The 19,995-nt window shown below is 52.2% G+C and overlaps 1 protein-coding gene across 1 annotated transcript in view; it reads left to right on the top strand.

The window, feature by feature from the left end:
• The first annotated feature begins 830 nt into the window (after positions 1–830).
• ST8SIA5 (ST8 alpha-N-acetyl-neuraminide alpha-2,8-sialyltransferase 5) overlaps positions 831–19,995 on the top strand; it is a 59,615-nt gene continuing 40,450 nt past the window's right edge. Inside the window, 2 exon segments of the mRNA XM_086682890.1 lie at positions 831–1,794; positions 18,443–18,550. Coding sequence (XP_086539016.1) covers positions 1,664–1,794; positions 18,443–18,550 — 239 coding nt within the window. The 5' untranslated portion in view covers positions 831–1,663.

Genomic DNA, 19,995 nt, shown 5'->3' with positions numbered 1-19,995 from the left:
GGTTATGCGTTATTTCTTTAATTGGTTAAAAAGCCTACCTATGACCTCATAGCTAAATATCTGGTGCATAAACTCTTTACAGAGAGCACAGGGTCCGCTTCCACCTTGTCAATTAACACGCATTCCAAGTTATTGATGAATCCCCGATCACGAGATTTACCCCCGTGTTCCTTGCTCTTTCCGGCTGGAAGAACGAAGTAGCAAAGGGTAAGGCCGGAGCAGGGGAGTCCTCATCAAAGTTCTATTTGCTGGCTGCGGTTGGAGTCAGTCCCGTCGAGAGCTGAGTCCTTGCCCTGACTCCAGAACCTCCCTAGCGGCTAGAGGGCCCTGAGAAGCGGCGCCCTGAAATCATCCAGCGAGGTGAACGCCGCTGGCACGTGACACCCCGGGCCTCGAGAGACCGCGGTGTCAGGATGGCAGGGCTGTCGCCCAGCCCGCAGGGCGGGGTGTGATTGGGAAAAGAGGAGCGCATTTAGGGGATTGGATTTCTGAAGAGGCACGACTCTGGCATTGCATTTCTGTTTATTTTCCCTGGCGTGCACTCTGAAGCACAGACCTTTCCAGACTTACTGACTTACTAAAGCTTCTGGCGACCGTGGTACCCTAAGGCGGCTGCCTGCCTGACCTAGGCTTTACGAGCGGTTCTAAGGATGAGACAGGGTCCCTGTGTCTTGGTAACAACAAGGTCTTTGACGACCGGCCGCGGGCTGCAGCCTGGGGGGGAGGGAGGAGGCCTGTGGCCGGGGTGTAGAGCCTCGGAATTTTCTCCCGGCAGGAGCTGGGTGCCCGGAGCGCAGGCGGCAGCCCCGCAGGCCATCAGCATGCAGGAGCCGCGCGCGCCGTCCTTGAAGGGCTGCCCGCTGACCTTGCTCCGCTTTCTCCGGAGAAATCTCCCGGGCGCGAGGACGCGGCCACCGCGGTGACTCAGTGCCCCTGCGCGCCGCGAGCAAATGCTCCCTTCCAGCATGCCCAGCTCCGCCGCGGCTTCCCCTTCCTGCCCTCTTTTTTAATTCCACGATTCAAACCCGGCGTTTTCCGCTCCACCCCTCCCCCTCTCCACCGCCCTCCCGTCATTCGCCAGACTGTCCGGGTGTTTTGTCCCCCACCTCCCATCTGCAGAGCCGAAGGCCAACCTTCGCGCTCCCTCGCTGCGGGCCGAGAGTCGGACGGGGCCCGCCGGGGCAGGGAGCCGCGCTGGGCGGCCGCTACCCGAGCCTGGCCGGAGGGGGCGGTGCGCCGCGCTCGTGGGTGCCCGGGCGGACGGCGCGCGGGCCCCGCTCCCCATTGGTCGTCACCTCGGCGGGAGGGGCCGCCCCAGGCCCGGGGCACCTGGAGTCGCCTCTCCGCAGGGAAATCGGCGGCTGCCCGGCACGGGCGTCCAGAGGTAAAGGCGTCCGGAGGGAGGGCCCGGGGCTGCGGCCGAGCTCTCCGCGGCCAGCCCTGCCCTGCCCGCCGCCCTGGCGCCGGCCACGCTCGGATGCCCCCTGTGCCCGCCCCGCCGGGCGGAAACTTTGCCTGGCCACGTCCCCTGCCCGCCTAACAGCGCCGAGAGGCTCCCGGTCGGCGGCGCGCCCTCCGGGGCCGCGAAGCCCCGCGCGTGATTGCGGGGCCCGCCAGGCGCCCGGCGCCCGCCGCGCCCCGCCGTGCGCGAGCGGCCGCCAGGATGCGCTACGCCGACCCCTCGGCGAACCGGGATTTGTTGGGGAACCGAACTTTACTCTTCATCTTCATCTGCGCCTTCGCCTTGGTGACCTTGCTGCAACAGATCTTGTATGGCAGAAACTACATCAAGAGGTAAGAAAGTCTGAGCGCGGGCGGGGGGTGCACGGAGCCCGCGGGCGAACCCCCGGGTGGCGGCCACAGAGTCGGCCCGGGCTGAGTGACCGTGGCTCCGCACTTGGCTTCCAGCACTGCCGCGTTAGGTTTGGGTCGTGGCTCTCCGAAGCGCATCTCATCTCCCAGCGGGAGGAGAGCGCCTGCCCAGCGTGGGCCAGAGGGGTGCGACAACTTTGTTCTCTTGTGACAATGGGGGGCAGGTTGGAATTCCGAGCCGCCGAGCTGCCGATAAATCCATCTGAATGCCCCGAGGAGCCACGGGGTCAGATCGGAGTCGTCCACATCTACAGTGCCCTGGCCATTTGGTTGGAGGGGAGGCTCCCAGGAGCGGAGGACTCAAAACCCAATAGGATCACCCCGTGAATCCTGAACTTTTGGTAGGGCTTCCAGGTGGAAAGCATTCCCCCTCCCCGCAGGAGTGCAGGGTAAGGTGGGGAGAGAGAGGTGGGCGGGACGGTGCCACAGGGATAGGGAATTTTAATCACCCAGTAACCGCTGGGTGTGTGAAACTCACAACCCGATCCCTTCTGAGACAAATTGTTCTTTCTCCACCTTACAGGAAGGTCAGAGCTGCGGCAGAAGTTAGCTCTCCCCTCGTTGGCTCGCTTCCCACCCCACCCCGTCCACGCGCGAACTCCCGTTCAGAGAAAGAGAGCAGTGGGAGGGTGTCACGGCCTCGGTCGCTGTGTGTGCGAAATGCCAGCCGTTTCCTTCTGCTGGGGGGCGGGTGGGGGGGGGGGGGGAGACGCTTCGGGTTACTCTAGCTGGTTTCAGAGCTGCGGGAGAGTGCTGACCCTAGGATACTCCCACATCAGAGCCTCTTTTGGAAATAGCCTACCTCTCCTTAGGGCTGCAGGTCTTGGCTGCCGGTGCCTCCCCACATTCGCTCACTGCCCCTCCCCCCAGGCCGATGGAAAACAAGAGGCCTCTCCAGCTGCATACACGTCTTGTCTTCTCCAGACTTCCAAATATTAAAACTGTTGTTCTCTTTTCGTCGTTTGGGTTCCACATCAGTCACTTGTGCCTCTAGTTCGTGCCCCTGGTTTGGGTGAGGGTTGCTGCTGGGTTTCCTTCCAGAAGCAGGAAAGCCAGGCAGTTAGGCTATTTCCCCTTCCACGTCCCAGAGCTGGGGAGTCTGAGGTCCCTTGTCCAGGACGTTTGTGGACATTTGGCCTCTGCTCCTGACCTCCCCAGGCAGCACTGTTGCCTGGTTAAAAGCAGCTGCTGAGCTTTGCATGGTGCTGGGGGCTTTGAAGGACAGTTTCAGAGTTTCCTGGCTTGCCCCGGTTTGCCTCCTCTTCCGGCCACAGCTGCCCCTGCAAGATAACCCTACACAAGGGCCGCTGGGCCCCAAACGGCCTCCACCTGCACTTGCGATGCAGCGGGGTGGCTCTGGGTTCCTGCACCCTGCTGGTACCTGCAGCACCACTGGGGCTGCTGGGATCCCTGCTGCCTTGTCAACAGTGGGAAAACATCAGCGCCCAGGGGAAACGCCAGCTCAACTACTAACTGGTTGCTCTGGCAAGCCCTCCCGGGTGTCGGTGTCGGGTGGGGGTGCTAGCTGCCTCCCATCCCTCCCTCACACAGAGATCCTGACTCCCTAAATCTCAGCTGCCACCTCCCAGGCTGCACTCCATCGACTTGGGCTCATCCAGTCAGGCATACAGAACCTGCACATACCTGATCCTGGAAGGATGCTGTGAGGGTCTGTGAAGATGATTCCGCGGTCCTGGTGTTCAGGGGCTTTGAGGTCTCTTTGGGGAAACAAAAGGACCACAAAGGAGATAGATAAGTAGTCAGTGTTAATTCAATTGCTGGAGGAAGGAAGTTCCAGTGGACTGGAGTAGTTAGGGAAGACTGCCTGGAGGAGGTAGAAATTAAGCGGGCCCTTGAAGGAAGCAGAAGATTTAGGTGGGTGTGTTCGGGGCGTGGGGGGGGGGGGTGGAAGGGCTAGTGCACATTCCAGAACTGAAGAGGGTGCGAGCAAAGGCACCACACCCTTCTACATCTCCCGTGCCTGGACTACCCACCTACCTGTTTACCTGTCTCGTTTGTTACACATCTCATTGTGATGAACTGACCTGATGTGATTATTGGTCTGTGTCCTGTCTGGAAAACACTCCACACTTGAGTGTTCCCCAGACAGAGGTCTTGAGACAGCCTCATGAGAATCACTCACGGGGCCACTGAAATGCAGATTCTTGGGCTCAGAATCTGAGCCTCTGGGGATGGAGCCAGTACCTGCTTTTTTCATAGGCTCCCCAGCTGACTCGTAGCAAGTTCCCCCTGCCGCTCTAGATCCACAGTTCTCTGCGGGGAGAGGAGCGTTACCCCCAGGCAGTATCTGGGCACATTTTTGGTTGTCACACTGGGAGAGAGTGCTACTGGCATGTTAAGGGTGGGGGCCAGGGATGCTGCTAAAGATCTGACAGTGCATCACCTGCCTCCCACAAGAAGGCATCGCCCAGCCCCAACTACCAGTGCTGAAGCGGAGAAACCCTGCTCTAGACTGAAAGCCCCAGGAGGCAGGGATTCGCTCTGTTTTGTTCCCACCTGCACCCTGAGCACCAGATATGGTTGCCTGGCACACAGCAAGCTCTCGATAAATACTGGATAATGAGGAAATGATTGAAAGTGGTGTGTGTGCGCCCAGGGTAATCGGAAGACGAAGTGAAGAAATGGGTCCAGCTGGTAGAAGGCGGAGTGTGGACAAGGAGGACCGGATGTAACGTTGGGCGAGAAGCTTCAGTAGGTGCTTTGTGGATTGGGAAGGACAGTTTGAACTTGGTTCATTCAGTTGTAGGGAGCCACATGGGGTCTTTGAGTAGAGTAGTGATATGATAAAAGCCACTAGGGAGGAAGGTTTTCTGGGTTTTGTAAGGAGAGGTTAGCAATGGGGAGAGACTGGGAGGCCATTGTCACAACCTGGTCAAAAGCGAGGAGAATCTGGTGTAGGGGCAGATCCCCTTTAGACCTCGGGGATTCCTGAAGGCTGCTGCCCTTTGCGTCTGGGCTGGACTGGGTTGATGATGTATTCAGCAAAGCCTCCATTGTTAACCACCTCACAAAGAGCTCACGGGCACAAAGATAGCAGACTTTTTCAGTGAGAGTCAGGGACAGGTTTCACTAGAAGGGAGCGGGGGATGTGAGTGGATATGTGTTCTTTCTTTGGACGCCTGGCCTCTCAATGTGCTGTGCAGTGGTCACTTCTGGGAGTTCCCAGTCAGGACTCTGGGGACCCATCTTGCAAACACCTCTGGTGGTCAGGAGGGGAGAAGGGGGGCAGTGCAGAGGGCCCAGGGGGCATAGTGTCTCTAAGGAGACTCTGTGGATTGGGAAGAAACAACATGAGACGCAACTGCGAAGTTTGTCCTTGATGTTCTTGGCTTCCTCGTGTCTGGTCTTGGTTGAACAAGTACTTAGTGAAGATTTGCTGTATGCTAAACAGTGCACTAAATTCTGAGGACAGTGGTGTGCAAGACGAACACAGCCCAGGGGCTCTGGGGAGCGTGCAGTCTCTTGGGAAGACGGAAAGGCACATGATACATGCATAAGCCAAACTGGAGGTGTGAGCAAAGGACTCCAAAAATGAGTAGGGGGCCATAGTGGATCAGGATAGTTTCAAGGTACATGGAGGCATATGAAGGGAGTCTGAAAGAGAAATGACTACAGGCATAGGGGGAGGTGGAAGGAAGGGGGATGAAACCCAGCTTGGATAAGGACTGCAAAGTGCAGAGGGAAGCGAAGTAATTCTGCATAACTAGAATGTCACAGCTGTATAGTGGGGGGCGGGGTGCAAGGTGAGGCAGGCAGGGCTTGATTATGGAGAGTCAAGTAGGAGATGTGTGAGAAAAGCATGTTTGGAGGAAGGAGGGTAACAGATTTGAGTCTGGATCTGTTAAGACACTACAAGAGATCCACCTAGAGCAATCCTGCAGCTCCTTGGGAATGAACTCCAGAACTGGGGGTGGGGTGGGGGGGGCGGTCGGGGTGGGGGGTGGAGAGCCAGGCTAGCAATGGAGCTGGTGCAGTCACCATCGAAATCAGCATTTTCCCACCCTTTATCATTGTTATCCACAGTAAGAAATAGGCCAGAGATCTCGAACACACCCATATACACATCCATCTGAAACAAACATTTTGTGAAACAGTATTTGGCCTTATGATAAGAAATATGCTTTTGGGGCCCCTGGGTGGCTCAGTCGGTTAAGCGTCCGACTTCGGCTCAGGTCACGATCTCCCGGTTTGTGAGTTTAAGCCCCTCATCGGGCTCTGTGCTGACAGCTCAGAGCCTGGAGCCTGCTTCAGATGCTGTGTCTCCCTCTCTCTGCATCCCTCCCCCACTTGTACTCTGTCTCTTAAAAATAAATAAACGTTAAAAATTAAAAAAAAAAAAAAGAAAGAAAGAAATACGCTTTGGGCGCCTGAATGGCTTAGTTGGTTGAGCATCCAACTTCGGCTCAGGTCATGATCTCACAGTGAGTTCAAGCCCCACCTCGGGTCTCGCTGCTGTCAGCACAGAGCCTGCTTCTGATCCTCTGTCTCTCTCTGCCATCCCTCTGCTTGTGCTCTCTCTCCCTCCCTCAAAAATAAACAGTTAAAAAAAGAAAAGAAAAGAAATATGCTTTAATATTTTTTATTCCGCTTCACTTTAAAAAACAAATTCAGCCTTAAAAAGGAAGGGAAATCCGATGCATGCTACAGCGTGGATGAATCTTGAAGACATTCTGCTAAAATAACCAGGCGCAAAATGACAAATATGGTATGTTTCCCCTACATGAGGCACCTAGAGTAGTCAATTCATAGACATGGAAAGTAGAATGGCGGTTGCTAGAGGCTGGAGGTGGGGTGGCAATTAGTGTCTAATGGGTACAGAGTTTCAGTTTGGGAAGATGAAAAAGTTTTGGAGATGGAGGGGGGTGATGGTTACCCAACAGATTGGGTACACTTAATACCCTTGAACTGTAGACTTAAAAATGGCTACAATGGTAAATTTCTGTTGCGTATATTTTACCACAATCCAAAAACTTAAAAAATTCTAGGGGCAAACCACCCACACGATCTTATAACCTGTTGGTTTGAAACCCTTCGTTGGAAAAACACTGGTCCCTGTGATGAGGTTGGATGAGGTCACCCAGGAGAGAACAGAATGAAAGATGATGAAGGTCGGGGCACAAAGGAGAGCCTTGAGGTATGCCGGCACCTAAGGGTCTGGAGAGGAGAGCTGGCTCTGGAAACAGGCTGCATAGAGTAGAGGGGAACAGGTGTTAAGGAAACCAAGGGATACTGGTGCCAGGCAAGGAGCAGTCACCTGTGACACACGCAGCAGAGGGATCAGGTAGGATACCGCCCACTTGGATTTGGGGAGGATGGGTCAAACAAAAGAAGGAGTTTCTAGAATCAGGGGCATGAAAATTGTACCCTCTTCCTTTAAGCCCTCCACTGCCTCCATGCTCCTTTGTTAGTGAAGCTTTTACTTCACATAAACTTGCATCCCTAGAGTGCTGGGGACTTCTAGGACTTACACCTTAACAGAGGGTCAGGGAAAGGGCAATAGTTGTTTTTGTTGTTGTCGTTGTTGTTTCTTTTTTAGGTAGAAAGAAAGGTCATTGCAGATTTTTGTACAATCTGGTCTCAACCTGCCTTTTTTTTTTCACTTTAATTTTTTAATTTTTATTTTTTTAAGGTTTATGTATTTTGAGAGAGGGAGGGAGGGAGGGAGAGAGAGAGAGAGAGAGAGAGAATGAGAATGCAAGTGAGCAGGGGAGGGGCAGAGAGAAAGGGAGAGAGAATCCCAAGCAGGCTCTGCATTGTCAGTGCAGAGCCAGACTTGGGACTGGATCCCATGAACCCTGGGATCATGACCTGGACTGAAATCAAAGTCAGACCCTTAACCGACTGAGCCACCCAGGTGCCCCATAAAAACATAATTTTAAAAATTATATTTTCTAAGCACTTGTAGCTAGTATATAGAAATAAATTTGATTTTTTTGGTATACTGATTATATAATCAGCAACCTGGATAATGTATACATAAGGACAATAATTTATCTGTAGAGTCTTCTGGAATTTCTACATAGACTTTTTCTCTTTTATCCCAACCCTATACCTTAATTAGTTTTCTTGTCTTATTGAGTTGGCTAGGACCTTTGCTGTAATGTTCAATAAAAATGTCATAGTGAATATCCTGGCCTTAATCCTCATTTTTTCCTTCTTTTTAAACTTTGTTTTTAAATAGCTTTATCAAAATATAATTTGCCCACTTAAAGCGTACAGTTAAATGACTTGGGGTATATTCACACCATTGTGTGTCCATCACCGCCATCAACGTTAGAATATTTTCATTACCCCAAAAAGAAACCCAGGACTCCTTCACCATCATGACCCCTGGTACTCTCATCTCTCCCAGCTGTAGGGATATATACACACTCTAGTGTATTTCCTGTCTCTATAGGTTTGTCTCTTCTGGGCATTTCATACAAATGGCATCATATGCTATGTGTCCAATATGACTGGCGTCTTTCATTAAGCTTGATGTTTTCAAAGGTCATCCATGTTATGATATGCGTCAAGTACTTCATTTCTTTTTGTTTATCTTTTTGTTACTCAATAGGATTCCATTTATAAATAGGCCACATTTTGTCCGTTCTTCAGTGGTAGAGATTCGGTTCTTGTTTTTGCTGTTATGAATAATGCTGTGATGAGCATTTGTGTGCAGGTTTTTGTGTGGACATCCATTTCCATTTCTCTTGGGTATATACTGGCAAGTGCAATTGCTGGGTCATGTGGTAACACTATGTTACGCCATTTGAGGAATTGCCAGACTCTTTTCCAAAGTGGTTACACCATTTTATACTCCCTCCAAGCAGTGCATGAGCACTCCAATTTTTCCACAGTTTTTAAAACACTCATTATTGTCTATCCTTTTGGTCATAGCCATCTCAATGGGTTTGAAGCGGTATTTCGTTGTGGGTTTGATTTCGTATTTCCTTGATGACTAATGATGTGGAACAGACTTTCAAGTACTTCCTGGCCAATTGTATATTTTCTTTGGAGAAATGTCTATTCAGATCTGTTGCCCATTTTCAAATTGGATGAGTTGTCCTTTTATGATTGTGAGAGTTCTTTGTAGATTCTAAATATAAGTCCCTTATCAAATATATAATTTCTAAAACATTTCTCTCATTCTGGGGGTTGGCTTTTTTACTTCCTTTAAGCGTGAAAGTTTTTAATTCTGGTGAATTCTGATTCATGTATATGTATTTTGCTGTTGGTCTCTTGTGCTTTAGATACCGTATCTAAGAAGTCACTGCCCATGCCCGCTGACCAGCGTCACAAAGATTTACCCCTGTGTTTTCTTCTAAGAGTTTTATAATTTTAGCTCTTAGGTTGAAGTCTTTGCTCCACTTGAGTTGAGTTTTGTGTATGGTGTGACCAAATCTAACCTTAAGGGGAATGATGGTTCAAGTGTCTGCAGTGAGTATATCTGCTTAGTGTTTTGGTTTTTTTATAGATAAGCTCTAAGAGATTAAGACGACTCCGTTGTAGAATATGCCAACACATTTTGCTTACTTGTTTTATGGTATTTGGATATTCATTTTAGCAGATGATTTTTCTACCTTGGTTGGGTGATATATAGGTTTTTCTTGCCTTCAATCTTTTGATGTGATAAATTCCATTAGTAGATGTTAAACTTATAATTTTAGGGATAAACCCAGCTTGTTGATAGTGTATTATTTATTTTCTGTGACGTGAGGTTTTGTTGAGTAAAATTTTTATTTAAGATATTGTATCTTATGTTATTGAATGCTACTGGTGTGTAATTTTCGCTTATAATGCTGCCTTTGTCTTGTCTTAAAACCAGTCTTGTAAAAGGAGTTGGGGGATATTCCCTCTTCATTCTGTGGAATGATTTATGCAGGTTTGAGATCATCTGTTCTTTGAAAGCTTGGTAGAACTCGCCTGCACAGCCATCCACACCTAATGTTTTCCTTGTGGGAAGGCCATAAGTTACTAATTCCATTCCTTTAATGGTTAAAGATGATTTGGGTTTTCTATTTTTTCCATCACACAGGAGCAGAGGTTGGGTCTACTTTGTCCTGCCTTTCGTGGAGAAAACTCCCCTGTACGCTCTCTTCCCTCCAGCCTTGCTCTCTCCTGTGTCGGGAGGGTGCAGATCTGGGCTGCCTGCATGTGGCTGGTGCAGGCCTGAGACCTGAGGATATGAAACTGGGTCAAGGAAAAGCACAGCCTGACTCTGTGCTGTATCTGAAGTGTGTGTTTGAAGCCTCTCCTCGAGGAGCCACCCCTCCTTCTGTTCGGCTGCCCTGAGAAGCAGGCACAGCCCAGGAGATGGGACCACAGGGGCTGGAGGGTCTACCCAGGGGCTGGTTCTGGAGGGGAAGGGTGCCTAGTGGGGACCTGGTGGAGATGGACGGTCCCCCAGAGAGGAGAAAGATGCCAAGCTGACTGCCACCGGGGTGTGTGCTGTCCTTATCATTTCTCTGGTCATGACCTTATCATTTCTCTGGTCAGAGCAAGCTTGTCTTGAGCACCTGCTGCAGGGCTGGGACTCGGGTAAGGCAAGCCAGGCACCCAGGGGACAGAACTCATGAAGGCCTCCTCTTTGGGGTCTACCCTGCCCTTGCACGAGCCTGGGATCAGGGGCTGACTGCAATTTTGCACCCCGGGAGTCTTGCTTGCCTCAGTGCCGTCCCGCGTCTGACCTGCTGTGTGCCCCTTCCGCTCTTGGTCGGGGTGTCAGCTCCCCGTCCCTTCCCCAGAGGTCCCCCAGAGGCACAGTGCTGTTCTCTCACTCTTCTCCCTACCCTTTTCTCTGGCCAGTTCTTTTCTTTTTGACATCTGTACTTTTTCAGGGAAATTTTACCTCTTAGAGGACTTGGCATCTCTTCTTTGACTTATCCAGGCCCACTCACTTCTCATCTAAGACCCTCTCATCCAAAACATCTCTAGTTTAGCCCTTCACCCTGTGTGTAAGGACCCCCGCCCCTTCCCCACCACACACAGGGGAAGGATTCATTAGCTAATGATATTATTAACATTCCTTAAGGGTTTATGAGCCAGGCTCTGACCTTAGGAGATAATCCTAAAGGAGGATTATTTCATTTAATCCTTACAGCAGTCCTGCTAAATAGAGACAGTCACCCTCATTTAATACTCAGAGAGGGTGAGTAACTTGTATGAGGTCACAAAGCTTGTAAGACCCTTAAAAGAGGTGTTTTTTTTTTTTTAATTTTAATGTTTATTTATTTTTGATAGAGGGAGACACAGAATCTGAAGCAGGCTCCAGACTCTGAGCTGTCAGCACAGAGCCCAACGTGGGGCTCGAACTCACAAACCATGAGATCATGACTTGAGCCGAAGTCAGACACTTAACTGACTGAGCCACCCAGGTGCCCCTAAAAGAGATGTTTTACCCATCTCCCAATTCCCAGGACCCAGCACAGTGCCTGACATTGATCATTGAGTGAATGGATACATACAAAGGGAACCTCTAAACTTTTCCTAAAAACAGACAAACGTCAACTAAATGTGCACTCGGCTTTGAACCAGGGGGAGGAGGGGATGTTACCGAAGACTTATTAGATATGATACATGTTCTTAAGGAACTTACAGCACACTTAAAGAGACAGACATCAAAAATATGTAAACTGTATAAATAAGCCTGTAACTGTGTGGCATAGACGACAAATTTCGTAGGTTTCAAAGGTGAGAGCAGTTGGGATGATGAGTAGCCGGGTGGGACCTGATGTGGGCTTTGGAGAGCCAGTGCGCTCCAGGGGGGTGATTCAGGGGGCAGGCTGGGGTGTTGAGGCTGCAGGAGCAGGTGATGGAAACCACCGAAGGCTTTTGAATTTCTTTTATTCCCTAGTGCTCTGTGAGCCGGGGGGCCTCTCTGGTCTCTGCTGAGTCCTCTGCAGTGTGAGTGGATGGCCAAGAGGGCTGCTCTCTCTCTCCCGGCTCTGATGAGGTGGGCCGGCCCTTCCGGACAGAGGCTTGGGCCGGGCTTTGCCAATCCGGTTTGCAAGGGGCCCACGGGTCCTGCAGAGCCCCTGGATGGTGGGGGATGGAAACGAGGCTGGTAAGCCAGGAGATGGCGTGTGGGACACCGCACAGCGAGGGTGCCAAGCTTATTGGGAGAATGAAATGCATCCGTGCTCACCCCAGCCTGAGAGTGTATGCGATTTGTGCTGCTTCTGTTGAGTCTCTGAGCAAAGGAACCTAAGCCTCCGCCTCCACCCCCCGCCCAACCCCAGCTCACCATTCTTCCCCCTCCATTCTTCCCCAGCCCATCAGGCTGAGGATCAGTATTTCTGGGATCACCACTGCTGTTTCCCCAGAAATAAACCACAACCTTCCAAAAGAAGGCTTAAAGGAGGCGGGACTCGCCTAGTGTTTTCTCTTTCTTCCCTGTCAGGCTGGGCTGCTGTCCTGACACAGGTTCATGACTCTGGGTCCAGTGCATGTAGAGCTGATGTTCCCACAGCTCCCACCCAGTGCCCTCCAGCTGGTGGGGTGGGGGCATTCTGCACATCAGTCTCACTCAGCCTCGCGTTGGGTTGGTTGATTAAGTGCTTGCCTTCTCGCTTCATTCGTTCATTCGTTCATTCATTCATTAGTTTGTTCGTTCATTCAGCAAGCATAACTTCCGTGCCCTTTCTATACCAGACCTTTGGTGTCCAATATAATAGCCACTAGCCACGTGTGGCTGTGGAACACCGGAAATGAGACAGATCTAAACTAAGGTGTGTTCTGTGTAAGTATAAAATACACGCTAGATTTCAGATTTCAAAGACAATATGAAAAAAGATGTAACATATCCCACTAATTTTTAAATTGATTATATGTTGAAATGACAATTTTTTTGATATATTAGATTAAATACAAATATATTGTTAAAATTAATTTCACTTTTTTTTTTTTTTTTTTTACTTCGTAGAAACCTTTTTATTTTGAGAATTGTAGACCCACATACAGGTGTAAGAAATAGTCCGGAGAGAATCTGTATACCCTACTCCTGTTTCTCCAGATGGTAACATCTTGCAAAATTATAGTACCGATGTCACAACCAGGAAATTAACATTGATACAACCCATCAACCTTATTCAGACTTCACTGGTTTTACACACCACTCATTTGTGTGTCCGTATGTAGTCACTTCTATGGAATTTTATTAGGTGTTTTTATTGTGGCTAGCAGAACATTCTAGATTATGCTTGTGGCTCCTGGTGTATTTCTGTTGGATTGTTCGGCTCGAGATGTAGCAAACAGGTTCCCTTTCAAGGAGCTCATAGGGGGAGAGGGACCAACTACTCATGAAAAGTTCACAAACTCTGTTACGTTCTAACTCTCTCCAGGACAGAGAGACTCCTATGGTCTCAGTCCTTGTGGAAACCTGTGTCTTCAATGGATAAAGGAGACTACCGGTTTGAAACAGGGTGGGGGCTCCAGTCCCCCCACCTGGCTCCCTCTTCCTCACCCCCACCCTCCACCACGTCCCCTCCCTCCTCTGCAGAGTCTCACAGGGTACCCCAGTGCTCCACAGAGCCAAGCTTGGGAATCACTGGACGAGGCTGAGGATTTGAGGGGAGTCTTGAAGAAAGAGGAAGGTCTTGCCCTAGAGGATCAGAGAAGCAACCCTAGTCGGGTCTGGTGGAGCCGCTGTAACAAAGTACCACAAACTGGGCGGCTCCAACCGAAAGTTCTGGAGGCTGGAAGTCTACGATGAAGGTGTCAGCAGGGCTGGTTCTTCTGCGAGCTGTGAGGGGGAACCCGTTCCGTGCCTGTCCCGTAGCTTCTGCGGCCTTGCCTGTCATCTTTGGCCTTCGTCGGCTTATAGGGTCTCCCCCTTCATCTTCACATGGCGCCCCCCCGCCGCGTACGTGTCGCTGTCCGAATTTCCTTTTTTTATTTTTTATTTATTTATTTATTTATTTAAATTTTTTTTTTCAACGTTTATTTATTTTTGGGACAGAGAGAGACAGAGCATGAACGGGGGAGGGGCAGAGAGAGAGACACAGAATCGGAAACAGGCTCCAGGCTCTGAGCCATCAGCCCAGAGCCTGACGCGGGGCTCGAACTCACGGAACGCGAGATCGTGACCTGGCTGAAGTCGGACGCTTAACCGACTGCGCCACCCAGGCGCCCCGAATTTCCTTTTTTTATATGGGGGCCCACCCTACTCCAGTATGACCTCATCCTAATTTAACTAATACCGTCTGTGATTCCCAAGTAAGGTCACCTTCACCGGTAGTGGGGGTCAGGACTTCAACATACGAATTTCGGAGGGACGGATACAACCCGTAGCGGGAGCCAAGGCTGGTGCAGGAATGAAATGACTGGAGAAGTTCAGCCGGACGGGGTTCCCCAGGTTTGGGAGAAGAGTGTGGGCTGCTGACCCCGGAGACACGCGCCCACACAGGATCTGGGACACGTCATCAGAGGGAAAAGACAGAATTAGCGGGAGCTCTCAGAGCGGTTGGACTAAATGCATGGATGAGTGTTTGAGGGGACCCGCCCCCGATGTCTACATCACTCCTCTGCCTTCCAAGGAGCCAGGGGTCCCCACTCTGCTCACTGTGGTGTGCCATTTGGGCCCGGAGTGCCAGAGGACAGCAGGAAGGCTGTGTGTGTGCCCGCAGCTCCTCTCTCACCCCGTGCTCCACTTCCCTTGCCCTCCTGAGGTTCTTCTGAGGGGGATGTTACCACCCGGCCCTTCACAGAGAAGTAGTGAGTCACTGGTGAGTCAGGAGCGGGGACAGGCGAGGGAGCATGGGGAACCTGGCAGTTAGGCCCATTAATCCCACTGAAAAGGCTTCCCGGCTGGCAGGCGTTTCCGCTCTGATCCGGGTGGGAAGGTCCAAGCACCTTCTCGGAGAGGCCTTTTCTGACCAGTTCCTTCTGTGGACCCGGAGCTGGGGGAGGCCTGGGGGGCCTTAGCGCTTGCAGACTCCTGGTGGCCCAGCTGAGCTCTTGGCTCCTCAGAAGATGACATTGGTCTCATCTCCCTCTCAGATGGTTTTGAGGGACCAGAAAGGTGGCGCTGTTTCTCTGAATGGATGCCCCATCACCTGCCACCTGCCCTGTCTCACGCGGGGTCACTCTTGCCAGCCCCAGGAGAAGCCATCACCTCCGGCCTCGGGGCCCCTGCAGGTCTTGGCACTCTCCTGGAACATCCTTCCTCCAGACCCACCTGCTGCCTCATCACCCACTTCCTGTCCTGCCCCATATCGCCTTCTCAGAGACGCCCTGACCCGAAACTCCTTACCCCCTCGGCGCCCTTTATTTATTCCACGGCACCTTTCACCCTCTGACACACTGCACGTCGATGACCTGTTTGCTTATTGTCGTCCTATCCGTCTCTCTCTGGTCGAGGTCCCTCCCTCTGGGGCGGGGCTTTTGTCTTTACTTTGTTCATTGTTGAATCCGAGCCCCCAGCCTGGCAGGGCTGTTCGATAAACATAGAATAATATAATAAATATTTGGAATGTGTCTATGTATGTAATAAAATAAAAATAAAATAGCGTGAAGACAAAGGAAAGGTCTCCTCAGTCAGCTGTGAGGGACAACACAAGCGATTTGCTGGTTAATAATGGAAAAGTGGTTGTCCATTTCATTTCACAAACTTGGTGCGAAAGAGCTCATTTCCTTTTTTTTGTTGTTTTTTTTCCTTTTAATTAAACCTTATCCAGGGGCGCCTGGTTGGCTCACCTGGTTGAGCATCCGACTTCGGCTCAGGTCGTAATCTCACGGTTCGTGAGTTCGAGCCTCGCACTGGGCTCGCTGCTGTCAGCCCAGACCCCGCTCAGATCCTCTGTCCGCCTCTCTCTGACTCTCCCCTGCTCACATTCTCTCTCTCAAAAATGAATAAACATTTATTTCAAAAAAAGAAAAAGCCCACCTTATCCACCAGCTGGTGGGTAACTGAGTCTATCATCATGGAGGTGCCTTCCTTTTACCCCCCGCCCCCACCCCAGGGTTTGTGCGGAACAAACAGTTGGGGGCTCCCTAGCCACCCCAGCCTCGATCAGTCTGCGCACTGCTTTCTGGAGGCTTTTGGAGCCCTAGGTGCAGCTTCCTGGGGTGCCCCGAGCAGTGGGCTTTCTGAGGCCCTGCTGTCTAGAGGGGGAAGTGGTGGGGAAACCCCGGCCACCATAGCAGGCCTCCTGGACTTGAAGCATCTTCTGCCAGCCACCCCTCCTAGACCTGGGGGACCTCCTCCCCTCCTGGTGCCAGCTCAGTTTCTTCAGGGGGCTGGGAAGCTTCAGCCTTCACAACCCACATGGCCCTGAAGTAAGAGGATAAAAAAGCCCAGCTCCCTTCTTGGAGCGGGGGAGGGAATAAATAATTCAACAGATTATCCTCCCATGAAAGTTACATACTGATGTTTTCTGAATGACTTTCTTCTTTTGTGGGTTTTTTTTTTTTTTTTTTTTTTCACATAGAGACAACTCAAGGTTACCTTTGCAATAATAGCAGGTCAGGCATGTGGATTCCTACCGCACGCTCCATCAGTGCGCGAGTGGGCTGAAAGAGGGTAGTCATGGGCTCCGGAAGGGAAGGGTGCTCCCCTGGGCTCCCCGGAGGGGGTGCTGTTGTGGCGGTGAACTTGTGCACTGTGCATGAGGCAAAAGGCTGAGGGGGCTGACCCAGCCCCCGGGACGGAAGACCCTAATGCGTGCTGTGTGCGGCCGGCTCCCGGGACAGGATCCAGAACGTCGGTGGCACAAGGACTAGACTGAGAGTCGGGACTCCTGAGTTCCAGGTCTAGCTTTGCCACCCGCTGGCTGAGAGGTAATTTCTCACCCAGTGCCTCAGTTTCCTCAGCTGTGATGGATGATGCACACTGTCTCCCTTATGCACAGGGGCTTCTGGCGGGGGGGTCCCCCAGACGGCATCCAGCAAGCAACATGGCGTACTTGGTCCGCACAGTGTTTCCACCTTGAATTCATGGGCGGCACTTAAATATTGGGGCGCCCTAGACTCCCAAGGAGGGAGCAGGGTGGGCATGGAGGAGACAGCTTAACTCTGTGATACTCTGGTCCGGGGCTCTGGAGACATCCGAGACAGCTCCCCTCGCCTGAAAGATGGGAACAGAATTCTGAAGATTTGCCGAAGGTCACCGGGCTCATTAGTGGCCGATCCAGGTTGACCAGACGGCAGCTCAGACAACCATCGCTGTCCTGTTCCTGTAGCTTAGAGGCTATGTATTTTAAGGGTTTTTATTAAAAATTTTGTTTCTTCTTTCATTTATCTCTTTTCCCCTGAGTCTCCCCCCTTTTTGCTGTTTGTTTTGTTCTCTGACTTTGAAGTTCAAGCTTTTCTCACAACGCCTGTTCATATTTAAGGGCAAGCCAGTCTCCAGAAGGTTCATTGGAGCCCTGTGAGGAGGGCATTGTCTTGGGACAGTGGTTCTCAGCTGGGAGGATTTTGCCTTGGCGGCGCGGGAGACATTTGTGATCGTCCCAATGGGAGGGTGGAAGATGGGGTGCTCCTGGAATCTAGAGGGTAGACACTGGGGGTGCAGCTCAGCCCCCCTCAATGTACAGGACGGTCCCACACCACAGAATGACCCAGCCCCAAATGACAGCAGCACCAGGTTGAGAGGCCCTGTGCTAGGGCGATCGGGTGACCCAAGCCCTATTTTTCCATGCCCTCCCCCCCACTCCTTTTTTTGACCTGGTCTGGTTCCCTCCGCAAACCCACCGTAGCCACCGGTGAGGCGGGGTGTGGGGCAGGTGGGTTTCAGATTAGCGTGTCCGTGAATCGAGGAGAACTGAGGCACTTCCGTGGGTCAGCTCCCCGTGGCACGGCCTCCTGACAGCCGTGGGGCGGGCAGGCCGATGCCACAGCAGCGTCCATGGGCACCTCATACGAACCTAGGTCCCCGGCCTTTCAGCCCCATTCCGCGCTCCTGCCTTCAGGGGCCTCGGCCCCCCGGTTTGAGAGCCTTCTTGAGTTGTGCACGGGGAAGAGATGCGCTCCTCATAAACGGGGCTCCACTCTCTCAGGTCTGAGGGAGTTAGTTACCCATTTGCTTTCATCTTGCGCGGTGCTGCGGCTGGCCTCTCCTGTCACCTCTCCATGCTCGTGGCCTTGTCTGTTCCTTTGCTATCATTTCAGTCAGGGTTGGGCAGGCAGCGGAAATAACCAGGTGTGTTGACCAGGAGAGCCAGACTTCATTAAAAGCTTTGCAGCGTGCCTGACCCCCGAGGACGGCAAAGTGCTGGCAGGCGGGAGCTCTTCTGGTAGAAGTCTCTAGAAGGTGGGGGTGGAGGGACGCACCACACAGGAGGTAGGAGAGCTCTGTGACCTTGACCTCGCCAAGGCTCAGTTTCCCTGTGTATCCAGCATGTAACCTCAGCTCTGCAGGCAGAGGTGAAGGGGGGGGGGGGTGCTGGATGTAAGTGAGCAGAGCTGTGGTTTGTTACCGTCAGTCATCCTCGTGGGTAGACGTCACCTCTGTCTCCAGCGAGTGCGTGGTCAAGGCGATGTGTCACTTGGTACAAGAGAAAGTGGCTCTGTGGTAGATGGGTTTAACCCGGCATGTGGGCCTTGAGTACCGACTGCCTCGTTTTCTTGCCAGAAGCCTCCAGTTTGGTTGGCAGAGTGGCGACCAGCTGGCCAATTGGACGGGGCTCTTTAATGTCACGGACGACCCAGCAGTGCAGAGCGGCAGTGACTCCAGCTCCAGGTACAGACCCCCGGCGAGTGACCAGGGAGGGGGGAAGCCCATCCTGAGGTGACCTCGTAGCCCCTGCCCCATGCTCCGCCCCAGAGCTACCCTCAGGGAAGAAGCAGGCCCTAAGCTTACTGCCTTTTGGCATCGGCCTTGTCTCCTTTGCCGTGAGGGGTGAGGGCTAGACCCAACCACAAGGTAGGGACCCACTGGCCCCTCTCTGACTGGAGCTGGAAGGGGTGCGGAGTCTGGGTCTTGAGCTTTCATTTGAGGTGGGGGCTTCGGCTCCGTCCCTCCCACAAGGATTTCGGATGTCGCCCTGCAAGTGTGAGCAGGTGTGTGGGTGGCCTCAGGGCTGGGTGTTGGGCGTGGGTTCGGGTCCTCTGACATCCCACTGGGCAGGCGTTTCCTACTGTGCCCCCGGGCGGGGCCGACCTTGACTGGGGAAGAGCCATTCCCATCAAGATGGTGCTGACATTTGACATTCATACGGTCACAGGGATATTTCTACTTGCCCTGCTGCCGTGTTTGGAGTTCAGTCAGTAATGAAGGGCACTCTGTATGTTCCGGAGTTCAGTGTTTGTTGAATCCTCAGGTGGGGCACGCTCATTGCAGGGAAGGCGTCACGGGGAATTCTTCCAGACTGGCCGAACTCTCTCTGCTCAGAGCTGGGTGTGGCTGGAACCCGCCAGCTAAGGGTTTCCAGGGGCCAATTAAGTCGTTTGGTCCCTTCATTTTTGCATTTCTAAGTGCGTGCTAACTCTCAGGTCTGTCTCCCTGGAAAGAGGCCTGAGTTTTGTTGTTGTTCATTTTGACATCAGAACATTAAATGGACCCCACAGAGGAGAAGTAGTGTGTTTTTCAGGGATGACCCCCCCCCCCCCCCCCCAATATGTGTGATTTTGTTCAATGCTCTGAAAAAGTAAAAAAGTGGTGCCAGTGTCAGAAAAACATCAGTCGGGGCAGTGTCCACAGACAGGCCTTAGGACGTGGGGTAGCCTCGGGGACCTGGTCTTATCCTGGCCTTTACTAGTACGGTTCTTTCCATATATGAGTGGTAGGAGCCCTGGCCGGCTGCTGGGCCCCTGGGCTGTCACCCGGTGAGAGCAGGGAGTCAGGGAGTCCAGACTTGCCCCTTCCAAGCACTGAGCCCCCAGTGTTGGTCTTTCCGTTTCCTTTCGTGACTCGCTCGCCTGGATGGCGGGCGGTCTAGGTGTCCACCTTCCTGGGAAGGACTCTGAAGAACCCCCTGGGAGAGGTTTGGCTAGAAGGTGCTAATGAACTGAGCTAGGTGGCACAGGCATTTCCGGGGGGAGGGGAGACTCCAGCAAGAGTTCTGTTTCCTCCTTTTCCGGCTGCTAACAGCCTTTCTCTCTCCTCCTTTCTCTGCATTTTGTTGCTAATTTCTCTGCCTCCCTGCCCCACCTCCTCTCCCCTCCCTTTCTTCCTGCCACACTTTC

Source organism: Puma concolor, chromosome D3, assembly GCF_028749965.1.
Source record: "Puma concolor isolate L17-30 chromosome D3, mPumCon1.1.hap2, whole genome shotgun sequence".
NCBI lineage: Eukaryota > Metazoa > Chordata > Mammalia > Carnivora > Felidae > Puma > Puma concolor.
The sequence above is the reverse complement of the archived record's forward strand: the minus strand, read 5'-3'. Positions and strand labels throughout refer to the sequence as shown.